Genomic DNA, 16,658 nt, shown 5'->3' with positions numbered 1-16,658 from the left:
TATTGGCCAGAACAAAGTCCAGGAGAATAAACAAGATTCTGAATTGTGTGTCAAAAAAACTGTACAAGGTTGTACATAAAACTATAGCTTACAAAAGCCTCGGGTATAGTAAGAATACAGAATTAAGATCTCCAAAGTTCTATTTACCAATATCTATTAATAAAATCCTTATGAAATAATTGACTTAGAAAAAGTGAAATGCTCATGATTTCAAAGTGTATAGAAAATACTAAATATCACTTTCTGAAATAAAGTGTACTCAAAACAGCACAACATGTAGTCTAAAATCAAGATTTCTGTCATCCATTTAAACTTTGCCATGTATCCCCATAATGGCTTGAGCACAAAACTTCTCTTGCATGAATCAATACTAGATTCAAATCATCTCATAGATTTCCTTTTTATCTTTTGAATTATAGCCAGTCTTAAAATCCATTTTGGGGGGTAAATCATGCCATGGTTTTTGTTTTTTGGGTTTTTTTTAACCTTAGTATCATTTTAATTAAATTATTGCACTAGAATGTAGGAGTTTGGTGCCTGTCTCAAATCTTTTAGACATTAACATAATTCCATAGGCAATGAAAATAGAATGAAAACTAAGAGCATTTTAAATTAATTTTCCTGTTTCTGCCACGAACACTTGCTTTGGGGAAATGAATCTTAAAATCAAGGAGCGGAAAAAAATCAGGTTACTAATTGAATCATCAAGACAGTTGGCAGTTTTAAGGCTTATACATCAGAATATTAGAAATGGTCTGTGTTCCTGTTCTTTTACCCATTTTTGTGGGAAACAAGGCTCTGCAACTACTGACCTTTTCTATTTTGGATGGGACAGTACTTGAGCAACACTTGGAAAATCCTGTTCCAGGCTCTTAGAAAATCCTTAGCTACTTATACTGCAGTGGTATAAATACTTATTGGAGATAACAAGATTTCACATTGATAAACATAAGATGTAAATCTTGTTTTTCATACATAAAAGGAGCTAAGTCGGGATTGTTTTAGAAGAAGAACGAATTGACTAATTCAAATGAGTTTGCCTTATGAAGACGTATAAAGAAACCTCATTTTAAACTCTGATAATAGTATTCTTAAAGTGATCAAGTTCAGAATTTTTAACTTCTGTATTTTCACCTAATTGAGATGTATGCTTACTCGGTACTTTTCATGTAAAGGACATTAAATGTCCTTTTTCAAGAAAATACTTTCCGTTGATGCCATTGAGTTTTAGCATAAAGCGAGCTCGTGCATACGTGGCCAAAGGACAAAGTCACCTTCGGTGGTTTTATTGGTCAAGAATCAAGCAGATTCTCACTTTTTTTACTCCCTTTCTGAAATCACCTTCAGTGAAAGAAAGCCAGAGAGGAAGCACTGAGACTAAAATAACACTTTCGTTGACTAGTAGACTTCACTTAAATACGCCTGTGGGCCTCACGAGTTGGCATGGCGGCTGAGAAAACACAGATGCAACAGAAGCATACTCCTCATATTGCTAACACAGATTTGGCTGTTAGAATTCTTCTGTGTGGCCCGCAGCCGGAAGTTCCACTGTGACCACCATATGCAGGCCACATGCTCCTACTGCCCTTGATGGACTACATCAGGCTATGAGGTGTAACCCTGTACCTGAGAGACTTTTCCATTTTAAAAAAGGCTCTGCTTCTCTCATTCACTGCATTTTCCAATTGCTAGTTCCTAAATGTCACGAAGTGGTACTTTAAAAAGCAAGGTACTGGAAAATGATCACATCGTGCCACGCTTGGTCTTAATATAAGACATTGGAACACGTCTCTACCAGCCGTGAGTCCTTCAGAATCAAGGTCTGACTCAGAGTTCAAAAATCAGATGGAACGTTGAAGAGAAGGGTTATCTGCTTCTCCAGGCTCTCTACTGATCCACTGCGGGCCTCTGCCTTTCTGAGTGTGTGGCTGTCAGAGGTCGCTGCAATATTGCTCACTTTGTGTCGCGGCGCTATGACCTCTTGTGCTTTTTTTTTTTTTCTTTTTTGCTGGAGTTTGCAAAGTTTAAATGTCAGCGACAGAACATAGACTACCTCCTGCACGTGCTTTTTGTTTTGTTTTGAAAGAACAGAAACTGCTGTCCGTGAATGCTTTTAAGAAAGATTAAGAAGTAGTTCCAACATCCTGAAAATAGTTTCCCGTACTGCCAGAAGAATTTCAGTGCTTTTTTTTTTTTTTTTTTAGTAAAACACTTGATATAATACCTTAAATCTCATTATGCGTGCACCAGGAAAAAATTCCAAACTTTGTGGAGATCCCCATTGGAAATATCGGGGAAGCAATACAAATAGAATATAAAAAAAATGAAAACACCATTAAGTTTGCATATCTGATGTCAAGATGCTGAGGTAATATTGACTGCTTACAAAAAAAAAAAAATCCCACCAATCTTTGCCTCTGTTATTGCTGAAAAAGACATCAATACTGACTGAGTTACCTTACTATATCAAAAGGAGGAGGGAGGGTTTCATTAACATTTCCTACCGGTGAGGCATAATGTTCAAAAGCAAGTCAACAAAAACAGGGGAATGGGAAAACATAAAACTACAGTTTATGGTATTACCCTTTCTATCTGTAGTGAGGGAGTCAGTCCAACCGCGGTGGGCTTTCTTACTTCAGCCTTTCCATGGTTGCCCCTCCGTGAATTTTCTTTCAAAGTTAATTGTTGCCACCCACTCCGCTTCCACGTCCAAGTGAATCCGTAAAAATAAAATCCACAGGTTCTCCATAAATAGTTGCAGTTCCTCCTGAAGACGCTGGGGTAAAGTGCGGAGAGAAGCACCAGAGAAGCCCCCTTGTTGGCTGATACGGCTTGCCTAAATTCGGATTTGGTAGCCCACTTCATTCAGCGTGCTGAGGTCAGCCACCTTCTTCTCAGGCAGTGCAGGCCTAAGGGACCAAGAAAGGTGGTAGAGTGAGGGCATGGGAGAGAGAAAGGTCACTTAGACTCTGGGAACTCTGTTTCTTTCTCCTAACCCTTCTGGTGCTTGTCCCCTCCACCCCCACCCCCCCACCAGCCTGAGTTCCCAGCTCAACCTCGTGTTCTCAGGTCCACTTCTATGGGATCTAGGGAACATTTTCACAGGCTTTTGATGTACAGTTCAAAAGCATTTTGGGGTTGCCAAATGAGTTTGTCCAACCTGAAGCCTGAATTCGGTCACACTCTAACTTCTGAAACCCAGTTATCCGTAAACCTTGCAAGGGTCTAAAAAGTTACATCTAATACGGTAGAACTAAAAACCTGAGCCAGATTCTCCTTGAATTCTTAGCTTCCTGGTGTTTGTGCCCCGGGGGAAGCCCAGCCACTAACTTCAAGACCGCTCAGGTGACAGATTCGCAGGGAGAGATTCTCTACTATCTTTGATAGAGGGTTACTGTTCAGGCCTGAATGCATCAAGTCGGGGCAAATCCTTTACAATTCATCTGAAAAAGCATGTCAGGTGTGGAAACTCATTCAGTGGCAAATCATCTCCTCTCTAAATACATTTTCTGAAGTACTAAGCATTTATGTGAAGTCATGTAAGAAAGTATTTCAAGCTGGTAAAGGAAAATCAGAAGGCGCATCATCTGTCTTCATTAAAGACATTTCCTCGATGATTTCCCAATATAAAACTATGCCTAAGCATTCGACGACTTAGCTCACAGTTTCCCCATTTCTCAGTGAGCCTCCTACCCTCTTGGATAAGAGAGAACTGAGATTAAAAACCAAGTTTAGCAAAACAAAAAAACAAAACAAAACAAAAACAACCAACTTTAGCATATTCAGTGTGGCTAGTGAGTCCTGATTCAAAAGTTTATAAGAACACTGAAGACATTTTTACACTACACGTGAACCTTGTTTTAAGTGTTTGAAGAAAAGAGACCAAAATGAAAATATAATTGTTTAAAAGTTTCTTGCTTTATCCTTTGAAAGGCTTCCTAACAGCAAACGGTTTTCCCCTGGCATGAACGTGGTCCAACTCATTCAACGTTATCAGAGCCAGAAACGAACAGCTAGCTTCCATCTAGGGTGCTGCTTAAGGATAGGCTTCAAATTTTGGCCATAAGTTCTACCCCCTACCTATTCTTATTCTCTCTGTCTCTCCCTCTACCTCCATCTCCTCTCGCTCTCTTCCTCTTCACCTCCCTCCCTTTCTGTCTTTTTTTCAGACATATCCCATGTCAACAGTCTACGAACATCCCTTCTGAAACCTGATTATTCAAAGTGGTCAAGAAACCTTCCCTGACCGACTATGTGACATTACTAAAGAACTTGTCAACTTGTCTCTGTGTTGCATGGGGCTGATTTCTCAGCATGATCATGTGTCCTGCTTTATGGATCAGGAATCATGCCTTTTGTTTCTTTGTGTCTCTGCTCATGGTGCCCAACATACACAGATGATGCTGATAAATATGGCTGCCAGTGGACAGAAGTCTCAATGCTTCCTTACGTGTAGACCCCTGCTCACCGCATCAAGGAGCTCAAGGCTTCTGAGCTGCAGGGTGATGGTGTCCTCCGGCCATACTTGCCCTAGACATCAGCCATTCCCTATAAACAGAGCCACGGGCAGAGTAGCCCCCAGGGGCCACTGTCAGGACCATTCTTGAGTTGACACTTTTGCCTGAGGGTTCAAACTGACATTTATGTCTCTGCCCTAGCCCTCAGCCCGCTAACCAGGGCTCTTGCAGACAAGTCTGGCTCAGAGTCCATTTGTATCTCGTTCATTTTTTCATACAGCCTGAAATAAAGTCTCTGTTTGGTTTCCTTGCCTGAGGTATGTCATCTCTTCAAACAGCGAATATGGGACTTTCTCCTTCAGAGAGACTCCCCATAAGTTGCATCCTCGTGAGGCAAAGGTGCCTAGAAAGGCAAATCTACTTCTCCCCTCCTCAATGGTCTCCACTTTTAGGAAGGTGAGCAATCAAAAATTCACTTGCCAATGGAAAAGCCTGAAGTATCCCTATGCATTCCTTGCTTTACAAAAGCATTAAATGGAGGTCATTTCCTAGAGCAATCAAAATACAATTTCCACATTGTCTTTCCTGGTAGTAGAACTACGTAAGCATATATTCCTTATCCAAATAAAAATTACATTTGTATTGAATGGGTTTGTTGTTTTTTTTTTTAAACCTCACGTTTTTAATCATCTCTGTGTGGCAGAGTCACATCTACTCACCCACATCCTCAACATCCACTCCACTCCTCCATTGTTCCTTGGCAAAACCCAGATTTTTCGCCGGGCACAGAGCCGCCTAGAATACAAACTACATTTCCCAGGCCCCCTGAGGCCGGGCAAGGCGTTGGACTACGTTGCAGCCAATGAGACTAAAGTGGAGGTTACCAGACGCCTGTTCAGAGAACAACTGGCATGTGCCCTTCATCATTTTTTCTTTCTTTCTTGTGGAAGTGATGGCTGGAGCTCGGCCCTCACGGCAGCACAATAAAGAGGCAGAGCAGTAAGATGCCCCCACTACCTCCGCCGACCTTCTTTCACATCATGGCGAATCATGATTGAGTCACCCCAACCTCACTTGCCGCCAAATCTGAGCCTGACCGGTATCATTTCTTTCCCTCCATTAACTCACTAATACAACACCAGTCCAGACACGATGCTAGTCGAGTTGGCCTGAAGAAGGTTCACATGTGGAGTCAGAACACATGCCTAGAAAGTTCTCAAGCATTCCACTCCGGAGATGTGGCCACACCCTGCATGAAGTCCGGAGACTCACTTGTAAGAGTCAGTCTTCTGGGGCGCCTGGGTGGCCCAGTCAGTTGAACATCCGACTCCAGCTCAGGTCATGATCTCACAGTCCGTGAGTTCGAGCCCCGTGTCAGGCTCTGTGCTGACAGCTCAGAGCCTGGAGCCTGCTTCAGATTCTGTCTCCCTCTTTCTTTGCCCCTCCCCTGTTCATGTTCTCTCTTGTGCTCTCTCTCTCTCTCCCCCCCGCCTCAAAATAATAAACATTAAGAAATTTAAAAAAAAATTAGAGTCAGTTTTCTTCCCTGGAGCCCTGCACACTGTGTAGGACCTAAGCCATAGTGGCTCTTTAGATCTCCCCTTGTCTGTTCCTTGTGTTTACCAAGAGAATCCCCACTCCAGGGTCCTTGAGCACCTCCCAGTGGGTTCACCCCAGTGTCTGCACCTTTCCTCCCCATGCTTTCTTCCCGACCTGGCCTCCTTCTCAACACCGAGTCACATCTCTCCTTCTGGAAACTCCAATAAATGTGCTGACCCTCATGTGTGAGAATAGCGCTAGCAAGACGGGAGCCTAACCTGGTTTCTCAGGTGTTGGAACAGATCTGCACTGACCTATGTCCTTTCCCTCGGTCCTGTGACCAACAGTGCCTGCTGGATTGGTCCACAGGGTCAAGGAGGTCTAGAAGACAACACACCCTAGCCGCTCCGCCCTGGAATGTGGGCTCGCCGGGGATCACGGCTCCAGGTAGCCACCGCTACGCCACCGCCTGGAAGCCATTTTTTGCCCACTCACCTGACTTCCTCACCTTGGAGCCCATCAGCTCTGAGGAAACAATTTTCACCACATTTTTCAAAGTCTGTGTTCCTAAAACTTTACCCTTACCCTTGGTCCACTCCTGGCTCCCTTGAAACCAGATGTACTTTTTTTGTTGTTGTTAAGATTTTATTTTTAAGCAATCTCCACACCAACGTGGGGCTCCAACTCACAACCCCGAAACCAAGAGCCGCAGGTTCTACCAATGGAGCCAGCCAGGCACCCCCCAAAAACAGATGTACTTTAATTTGGGGGGGGGGGGTCTTTAGCCTCCTTTTTCTAAACTTTTCCTTAGCACCTCCACCAGTTCCCCACCCCACCCCCACCCCCATCTCCCAGGTGCTGAGAAATCACCATTATAAGTAGCTTTCATTTAGTTGGCACTAACTAGGCGCCAGGCATTGCTCTGAGAGGTTTACAGGGATTAACTAATTCTCACCATAACCCGATGGGGTTGATACAGGGGAAGAAAGCGAGGCACTGAAAGGTAGCAAACTTGCGGAAAGCAAAGTCACACGTTTGGCAAGTGGCGGAGCCAGAGCTCATCCCCAGAATCTAGAGCCCATGCCCTTAACCATGAAGAAAACCGATCCATCCTCCTGCTGGCCACCCAAAGCATCCTCCCAAGCACCTAGGGATATAAACCATAACCACCCCCGTCTCTGCACCTTCCCCATGCCTTCTTGTCATACCTTCGAGGTCCAGCCCAAATACCACTTCTCCCCTAAGCATCTTCTCACTTTCCTTCCCTCACGATGCATTACTCCTTGCCCCTATATGCTAGGGTATGTCCTCCGGTACCTCCGCGAAAGAACCCTGCAGGTTCATAATCGTTATCCCTGCCTCGGAGACTGAACAAATCGACACCAGGGATCAAGTAAATTCACCTAGGAATCCCCACTGTTGAATACCCTGTAGTTCTCAATAGACTCGGGTCAAGTTCTCACTAACGTGTAAATGGCTGATAGGGCTTCATTTAAGTTACCTTTATGATGGGATGTTTTAAACACAGTCCTAAGCCAGAAATTCAAGTCACCATAACAACATGCTTAGAATTAACATGTAGGAAGAATTTTTTTTTTTTTTTTTCCTGTGCAGGAAGAGCTTTACCTTACCTCTAAAAGCCGCCTGGGGAACCTGCCTGCTTGGAAAGCGGAATGTGGTTCTGCAATGACAGAGAGCTTGAGAGCTTCCAAAAGAAAGGGACTAGATTGTTTCCTTCCTCTGTATCCCACTTCCCGACCATGTCCCCCTAGGCATCCAGAACCCAGGGGAGAACAAAAGGCTAATACTGGCAGAAAAGGAGTTCAACTGAGATCCCCAGTGAACTGCCTGAAAGAGGAAACCCTTTTCTTTCACAGTGATACTGGCTGCAATTTCCTGGCCTGGCAAAGGGCAGAAGGGCAGAAGTGCCTGTGGGGCCCAGCCACAAATACAGTTCCCTCCTGGCCAGCTCGTCTCAGGGCCAGAGCTTGTGCGTGGAGAGACCTCTTCCAAGTGCTCCCCTGGCTATAATTAGAATTCTGCAAAGGGATATATTTTTAAGAAACACAAGCACCAGGATGATGATTCAGCCGGATCTGCACTTGCCCAGAACCTCTCATCAGATCCACGGCTATTATTTTAGACTGAACAACGTATTTCTCCAAACCCCTCCCCAGTCCAGACAAGGAAAAGATCTCAAAGACCTTTCCTTTTGAAGGGCTCTCAGCCTGCCTCCTGTTTTAGGGAAAATGGGATAGAGGACTTCACGTTTCCAGTACTACACGTTGTGCAAGGAAGAAGGGGGCACTTCCCTCAGCACACAAATGGATGGTCCCAGCCTCATCTGTTTTCATGGAAACGTATCCAGGGTGACTTAGAGTGACTGCTGGATGGCCTGGTCCCACGTGTGAACAGTAGAGGCCATTCAGAAGGTAGGCAGGTTCTCTATGCTGGTTCCATAGAGAAGGTATTCCGTAGCAGAGAAACCTTAGTCTGGCACATGGTGGATATTCACATTCTGGTTTTCTGTTGTAAGTAAGCGCCACGCCTAACGCGGGGTTTGAACTGACAACCCTGAGGTCAAGAGTCGCATGCTGTACCAACTGAGCCAACCAGGTGCCCCCATGCTCTTCTGACGTGGCCCCACATTTTCAACGTGACCTCTCATCCCAGGCAGCTGGGAGTAGATATGGTACTTTGAGTTTTCCAGTTTGTCTCAATCTTATATGGCTTGTGATTCGCTCACTTAATCCAAATATATCTATAAAATGCTAGGAGTGTTCGCCACTGCTACCTAAACCTTGAGAGTCTGGGGAGAGTGAACCATCAGGTTGAACCTCGAGTCTCTCACACCCTGAGGCGGCCTCGGTGCCCAGGAAGAGCTTGGCTAGATTGGATGTTGGTGGCAGTGAAGCCACAAGGAGGCTCAGAACCAGAAAGTTCATGGCAGCTTGTCGGGGACTGAAGTGGGGACCTCACACCCCAGGGCCGTGTGTCTGTGTGAGACTGGGTTTAAGAGAAGAAGCAGGAAGTGGAAGGAAAGCCTATAGGATCCGCCCTGAATCCCCAGTCCCCTTTCTGCAACTCTGTGTAAGGCCTGTGTCTGGGGCACCTCCTCTCCTCACTTTTCAACGCCCACCCCCTCTCTGTTTGTCAGTTGATGGGGGAGCAAAGGTCAGAGGGCCTGGGTGGCAGCCGGGAGAACAGGCTCCTGTAGCTTGCTTGCTACTTTCTCACCCACAGGATTTTTTTTTCTTTTTTTTTTTAAGTAGGCCTCAGGCCCAGCACGGAGCCCAACACAAAGCTTGAACTCATGACCCTGAGCTCAAGACCTGAGCTGAGATCAAGAGTCAGACACTTAACCGACTGAGCCACCCAGGCGCCCAGCCCACAAGAATTCATTTAGCAGCACTTTGTGCCAAGTGCCTCGTAGATCTTGGGTTACTAGGACAAATAGCTTTTCCTGGAGCCGTGGTCCATTCCCTTCCTTCTGAGGGAAATCAGCCTCTTGCTTCCGTTGTATGAGGATACTTCAGGGACACTATCCTTCTATGTCCAGTTCAGGGCAGCCTGATTGGGATACACAGGCCATCACCCTGTTCGTACTGCTTACTCCTGTCTCCCCAAGGTCAAAGCCCCTTAGTGGACTCTTAGTGGACATGCCCACGTGTTCATCTACTCACCTTCCCACACAAACATGCCCATCAGGACCAGTTTAGCTGTATTCTCTGTGGACTCAGGATTCTAGAGAGGGTTCTACAGTAAGGGTGCAACTCTAACATTGACTTCTCGGACCTCAGCGTTAACAGTGAGGAACAGATTAAACCAGGGATGGTGCTGGCCCAGCGTTTACTAGTTCAACCAGAGACCCCAGACCCTCCTCTCGTGTCTACTCTGGCAGGAATCAGGTCAGGCCAGGCCCCGATTTAGGACTTATGACCTATCTGGGTAGGCCTCAGCTGGAGGGGCACTGGGAGGGCGGGACTGGCTCTTCCCCACCTGTCACCCTCATTCAAAGCCAGTCCCGCTCGTCATTCACACGCCCTACTTCCCAGCATGGCAGGCACCCTCTGGCAGCTGCAGGGCAGACAGCTGAAGTTGCTACGTAAGCAAACAGGCCTCAGCCTGAGAGACTGGGCCCAGAAGAGACTCTCCAGGATCTGCCCTTTCTTCCAAGTCCTCTTGAGACAGGAGGCTCTGGCCAGAGACCAAGCGCCACAAGCCACTGTTTGCGATTCCCCTCCTTGCTGCTCCAGAGAATCCGGCCAGGACCCCTGGTGCTATCTGACCTGCAGGAGGCTCCCTGTTCACTCGGCCTCAGGAGGTCTCTCCTGTCAAGACTCCCCATCCATCCCGGTTTCTCCAAGCATCTCCAGGGACCTTGGCCCCTATGAAATCCCAGGGGAGCTAAGCTGGGCAGTCCTCTGCGTTGAAACTACCTTGTCTGGGCTTCGAGAAGGAAACTCCATATCATCCAGAAGATCCTACTTCTCCTTCCACAGCCTTTCTACTCTTTGTGTGTGTGTGTGTGTGTGTGTGTGTGTGTGTGTGTGTGTTGGGGGGGGGGCGTCCCCTCTAATTTCCATGCTAAGAAAATTTTCTCCTTTCCACCTTTTGGGACATTTTCTCATTTGGAATCCAAAGAGAATGACTTCGTAGGCCTCATTCAGAGTATCTTCAATGCAATTAGAATCAAGGTGATTCTCTATGACTTCGTTATGACATCATGGTCTCACTTGAGCAACTGCCTGGAGGAACTGTTGTGATCCTTCAAGACAGAATGGGGCAGGAACTCCGTTGTGGAGCTTGGGGCCAGCAGTGAAAGGAGGGAGATCTTAAGATGGAGCTTAGTAACCTCTGTGAGCCTGAGGGTCTCCAGCAGGGGGAGCAAAGCCCGGGAGAGCCACAGACCGCCACAGAGACAGAGGACCAAGAAGGGAAACCAAAGGGGAAGACAAAGGGAGGAAAAGGACCATAAACAGCAAAAAAAAGCAGAGGAGGGATGGAGGAGGAAGAGGAGCCAGACAGCAGAGACAGAACAGAGATGTTCTCACAGGTCCTCAGGGACTCTTGCCCCACTTGAGAAGAATGTTCCACGCGGTTGCTCCAACTGGAATGAGCTGCTTTCATGCTGACACAGGCAGCCCAGGCAGAAAACCACTGTCCACTCACCCCCTAAGCTCCCAGGTTCAGCCCATCGGCAGCAAGCCAAGAGCTGTGGACTCTCAGAGACAGAAGGGCCCCCCCGGGAGCGTTCGTGGTTCTCAGGAGGGCAACTGTTGGCATTTTAGGTGGAAAGCTTCTTAATGGAGGAGGATGAGCTTTGCAGGAAGTTTACCATCCCGGACCCCTGAGAATAATCACTGTGACAAGCAAAAACTTCCCTTCCCACCGCAGGTCTAACCCTTGTGCCCAACACGCCCCCCATCCCGAGGGTGTCTGGCTGCTGCTGAGAAGCACCATGGCGGCCCTCAGTGAAGAGCTGAACGGGGAGGGAGGCCCAGCATGGGGAAGGAGTTTGTGGAAGTGCACAGCAGGCCTTTCAAACGTGGATCTCAACCTCTATCTCCCTGTCTCTTTTAGAACCAGCGGAGCCAACTTGATGGTTCTGTGCAGAAGGTTTGCTTTAAAAGCTCCTAGGGGAGCCGAGTGCGACAAAGGACTTGTGGGGGGAGGGGGGAGGGTCCCTGTCTCCCTCTCAAAACCTTGCCTGATCTGACACTAATGCAGTCTTCGCCACTCGCCCTCCAACCCAGCTGACTCTTCTGTCAACCCCGGGGACACTGAACCTCCTTTCCAGAATGATTATTCAGACAACTGCAAAAATGGAGAGGAATGCAGGGCTGGAAGTAGCTCCAGCTGTAGGGATGAGGTCGTCAGGGATATAAAGCCACTAAAATTATCCCAGCACAGAAAGGGGCTGGGACCCCACAGCTGATGGGCCTCTTGCCTGTTATGGTAATATTCCACCATTTGGGCCACTCCCAAGCTTCATATGGCACCCAACACATTTAGAAATGATTTGATGGCCTTACGTAATGCTAAAAAAATAACACAGTGACAGAGTCACAAACCCTTCCTAGTCCTGGCCATTCGACGATAGGACGGCCAGAATTTGGCGGAGTTATTGGGTCACAACCAAATGCATCCCTTTTTCGTTTCCTCACCAAATCAAGATTACCTGGAGAAAAGCCTGCTTGGTGAAGGCCACGGGTAGAAGCTGAGAAGCTGCTCCTCTCCAGACACACCTCTAGGAACCAGGGTGCCCTGGGTTCTAGTCTGCAGCAATGGCGGAAGCTGGGATCTGGAGGGGGAGGGAGGGGCTGCCATCCCTCTTGTGCTCCCTGCCTCACGCAGCCCTTCATTTTACTTTCAACTCTTGCCTCTCTGTTCGCTCTCTTCCTACTTGGTAGCCCCTACCCAGCCCTGCAACTCAGAAAGCAGGGTTGAGGAGGAATTAGGGAAAGAATCTTCTCTCCTTGTGACACCTCAATCCACTTGAAACTTCAGCCAAGATGTCTGCCCTCTAGATTCCCCTCCTGACCTCCAAACTGGAACAAGAAGTGGCAAGGGCTTCCACTCCCAAGGATGGCCATGGTCTTACTAGATCAGCTCATATAAAATGGTCCACAGGAACCCACAAGCCACCTGGCCTCTCTTGATGGTCAAACTCTTCCAACCCCCCCCCACCCCCTCCCGCCGCCCCGGCTCTGGCTGTGAAAAAGAAAATGCCTGAAGCCTGACCCGCTGGGGAAAGTTGATGAAGGAAGACTCCTGGGAACCAGTGTTGTGCCCAGGAGAAAGGGCTGTGGGGGCAGGGTAAGGGTCTGGGAGTTCAGGGGCTGGTTGCAGCTACCCTCCACCATTTTGGAAAAGTTTATGTTTTCACTGAACCATGAGCCGTCCCCTCTGTGCTCCTGGGGCCTGTCTTGCTGAGGCTGGGGTCAGTTTCGGGACATAGAGGGAAGAGAGAGGAACTGAATCCCCATCTTCCTGCAGGTCTTCCTTCCTGATCCCTCCAATGACTACCCCCCTCTCCTTAGTGACTTTCTCCCCCTCCCCAGGCCCGCTCCGTGCTTCCGGTGGACAGGAGGGGAGAGGACGAGTGGGGCCCCAACACTACAAGGTGGCTTTACACTCACAACTGCGGCAGTCTGAGCGCCGTCCTCTGCAGGCGCAGACAGGGTCGCTTGCCTCGGCTGCGTGACAGAGTAGCCAGAGATTAGGTTACGGGCATGGCCTGGGGGTGACTGAAAACCAGTTTCTCTATCTGGCCCCTAGGAGGATGAACAGTCGGGCTCCTCCCAGAGTGTCTTCAGTGGAGCCCCACGCTGGAGGGTCAGGCTGGGGACACACCCCCTAGTTTCACCTCAGCACCTCAATCTTTAGAGGCCCAGGCCGGTCTGGAGTCACGCTCGGGCCTCGGCAGACCCAGTACCTTCATCTTGACATTCTGTTGTGTTTTAAAGTCAACCAGCCTCCCTGGGGCGCCTGGGTGGCTCAGTTGGTTAAGCGTCCGACTCTTGATTTCGGCTCAGGTCTTGATCTCGTGGTCGTGAGATGGAACCCTGCATCGGGCTCCACCTTGGACATGGAGCCTGCTTAAGTCTCTCTCTCTCTCTCTCTCTCTCTCTCTCTCTCATAATAATAATAATAATAGAGTAACAAACAAAAATAAAAAATAAAGTCAACCCCCCGATCACTTCTCTCGTTCTGATTGATCAAACCATGGATCTCCAAGAGTGGTCCTGGACCCGCGGCATCAGTCTCACCTGGGAACCTGCCAGAACAACAGCTAAATCACAAGCACTGGGGAAGGGGCCTGGCAACCTGTTTTAACAAGCCCGCTGAGGACCCTGTGCTTGCTCAGGTTTGAGGACAGGGTGCGGATCCTTCCATCCATCTTCAGCTGGGCCCTCATGCTGTGTGCAGCCCCTCCTTCCTACCCTCCTACCCTGTACGGGTAACCCACCCGCCCGCTCACTCCCACCCGATGACGCACATCCTTCACCAGCAGGATAAAAGCCATTTAATGTACAGTCTGTCAACTTCTACCTCCTCATCTCCCTTAAACTCTTCCTCATCTCCCCCCTTCATTTGCTCCGACGACCTTAACAGCTGTCTCCTGCAGGTGCAGACAGGCTCCTTAACACCTTAGATCCATCCTCTCTGCCTATTCCTTCCCCATCTCCTGTTCCGGTTTTTCTTCCTCTGGGCTACTCAGGGCCTGCCAGCACTTCCTTCCTTCCTCATCAACTTATCCAACTTTCGCTCCAACGGTCGCTTTTCAGTAGACGGCTCTAATGTCATTATCTCTACTCCTCAACTTCCTCAAACTCCAGAACTGCACTCTCAGCAGCTTCTAGGACACCGTCCCAGGATGCCTGAGAAGCGCCTCAAATCCCACAGTCCAGACTCAAATGCACCTTCTTCCTCCACTGTTCTCAGATGCCCAGCACCCGGCGCATCACCCTGACTACTGTCTCCACAACCAGTTTCTGATATCTTGCTGGCTTTACCATTCCTGGACACTCATGGTAACTTTTTCAGGTTAAAACCTGAACATGGCTTGGACTGCAGAGTTCCTGTGGATGCAGGCAAAATGGATCCAACAGGGATCGTTTGAAAAACCCACAGCTGCCATTCGGGGCATCAATCCATGACATAGAATGCTTAGGGTTTCAAGTGCTCAGGACTTCATGTGCTCAGGACTTTAGAGGGCAAAGCAGGGCTTTATGGACTATTCAATGGACTGTACACTGGGAGCTCCAAAGGGAAGCCCCCTCCAGGGCCAGAAAAGCTAGCAAATCAAAGGAAAGGGCCCCTTCCTTGCTTCTTGAGTAACCAGATTCCTACATCTGGAATTCTATGCTACAGGACCCTCTGGGAACGGCTGACATATTCATAGTCCCCTGAGACAACTGCTACTTTGTTCAGGGACGTCAATGGGTGGACGACTGCATCACAGAGTGGGGAGAGACAGGGTTAGGGTTAATTTAAGGTCAGGGTCAAGAGTCAAGGGCCGTGATCAGCATCAGAGGCAGGATTAGGGTCAGAGGCATGTGTGAAAGATCTGAAGCCAACCTGCTCCCTAAAAGGACAAAGCCATGCTGAATCCCCCCTGTTCTCCAACCTCTCTTGCTACAGGAGCTCCCAACCCCCACCCACCTCATCATCCCTCCCCTTTCAAAGCCGGGACCCCCATCATTTCAGCCAACACCTTTCTGGCTTAGAAGCTGAACCCTGGGCTCAGCAGTGGGATGGGGAATGAGGACAAATAGGGAACGTTCCTCGAAACTGACAACACCCCATCCTGTCCTGTTCTTCCAAAAGCAGAACCAACACTCCCTGTTCTGCCACCGTCCCAGGGCCGACCTGGGTTCCAGCCCCAGTCCCATCACCGACCAGCTACACAACAGCACAGTGTTCGGCTTTCTTCCTCTGAAAGTGAAAACTACAGCTCTCCCTTCTTACTCTACAGCGTGGACGTGACAATAATAACGTGCTTGCATGAAAGCAGTTCCCCATGAATAAACCGCTCTCATTACAACTTCTCAGTTGATCCTAACGACTCCTTGTGAGATGGGCAGGGACAGCATTTTTATCCTCGGGAAGGGCTTCCCCAGGCCACAAGGCTAATGAGCAGCAGAGCCCGGGCTCAGCCTAGACCACTGTGCGCTGTACCCACATCATCCCTGGTGCGGCGAGAGCCTCCTGTGACCCAGCATGCTGCTGGTATTAATAAAAGTAATATTTTTTCCCTGTATAAGTATGGCCCAAATATTTGCCAGTGGATTATCACTGGTTACTTTGGGCTTCCTCAGCTTCTCCAATCTGTCACTTCTCAAGTGGGTCATTTTGACCTAAGCAGTAGGTGTGGAATCACTAGCCTCGGGGCTAAAACAGGGGAGCTAGAGTCAGCAAAGAAGAAGTGGGTATTTCTGACGCTGTGATCCAAACCATGATCACGCTTTCTGCTGGGCACAGAGGGCTGCAGGGTTTTAGGAAGGTGTCATCGATTCTAACAAGCTCTTCTGGCTGTGAGAACTGAAGCCCAGGAAGGTTACATGACATGCCTAACATCACGTAGCTCAGAAGGAGCTGAGCTGGCCCCAGACCCAGGCTTCCTAATTCTAAAGCCAGTGTTGTTCCCATGGTGCCAGGATTTCAGGCTACCCTTCATCTCTTGCAGTCTGGGGCTGGGCTCTTCTTCTGAGTCTATAGCTGACAGGTGGTGGCGTCAGCGCAATGGGAGTGACGGGCAGGGGGGATCCTTCTCTACAGGGGATGCCCCCCTGCGTGAGGGGCGGTCCTCTTGGAGATCTCGGTCAGCTTCAGATGCCAAGGCCCACGACACAGCTTCGTCCCCGTGGGCTAGGACGACCCCACAGATGTGTGTGTTGGGCTTTCGGGAAAGAGGAAATACTACTCACGACTTGTCTCTCCTGCCGAGCCGTCTCGGGGGGCTTGCCTGTCTCCTTCTGGGGGACAGGGATTTCCCCCGACTTCTCACTTGGGTTGGAGAATGGGCACTTGCAGGTTTCAGGATCTGAAGGAGATGTAAGGAGTTACCACACCGGCTCCTAAAGGACCCCGCCCTCATGTCTTCCTGCCCTCAGCCCACCAAGATCCCGTGGCTTGGAAGGCACTGAAGTTGGAAGG

At 48.7% G+C, this 16,658-nt stretch overlaps 1 protein-coding gene across 6 annotated transcripts in view; it reads right to left on the bottom strand.

Moving 5' to 3' along the window:
- VASH2 (vasohibin 2) overlaps positions 1-16,658 on the bottom strand; it is a 52,115-nt gene that overhangs the window by 10,917 nt on the left and 24,540 nt on the right. For 4 of the 6 annotated variants that reach the window (XM_027074466.2, XM_027074468.2, XM_027074467.2 and 1 more), the window contains 2 exons: positions 16,430-16,545; positions 477-2,909 (listed from right to left, as the gene is read on the bottom strand). In XM_027074466.2, coding sequence (XP_026930267.1) covers positions 2,837-2,909; positions 16,430-16,545 — 189 coding nt within the window. In that variant the 3' untranslated portion in view covers positions 477-2,836. Of the gene's footprint in view, positions 1-476; positions 2,910-16,429; positions 16,546-16,658 lie in introns of those variants that run through there. The other 2 variants (XR_008292879.1, XR_003425571.2) reach the window with 1 other exon arrangement.

This window comes from Acinonyx jubatus, chromosome E4 (assembly GCF_027475565.1).
Source record: "Acinonyx jubatus isolate Ajub_Pintada_27869175 chromosome E4, VMU_Ajub_asm_v1.0, whole genome shotgun sequence".
Lineage (NCBI taxonomy): Eukaryota > Metazoa > Chordata > Mammalia > Carnivora > Felidae > Acinonyx > Acinonyx jubatus.
Note: the sequence above shows the minus strand (reverse complement) of the source record. Positions and strands in the feature narration are given on the sequence as shown.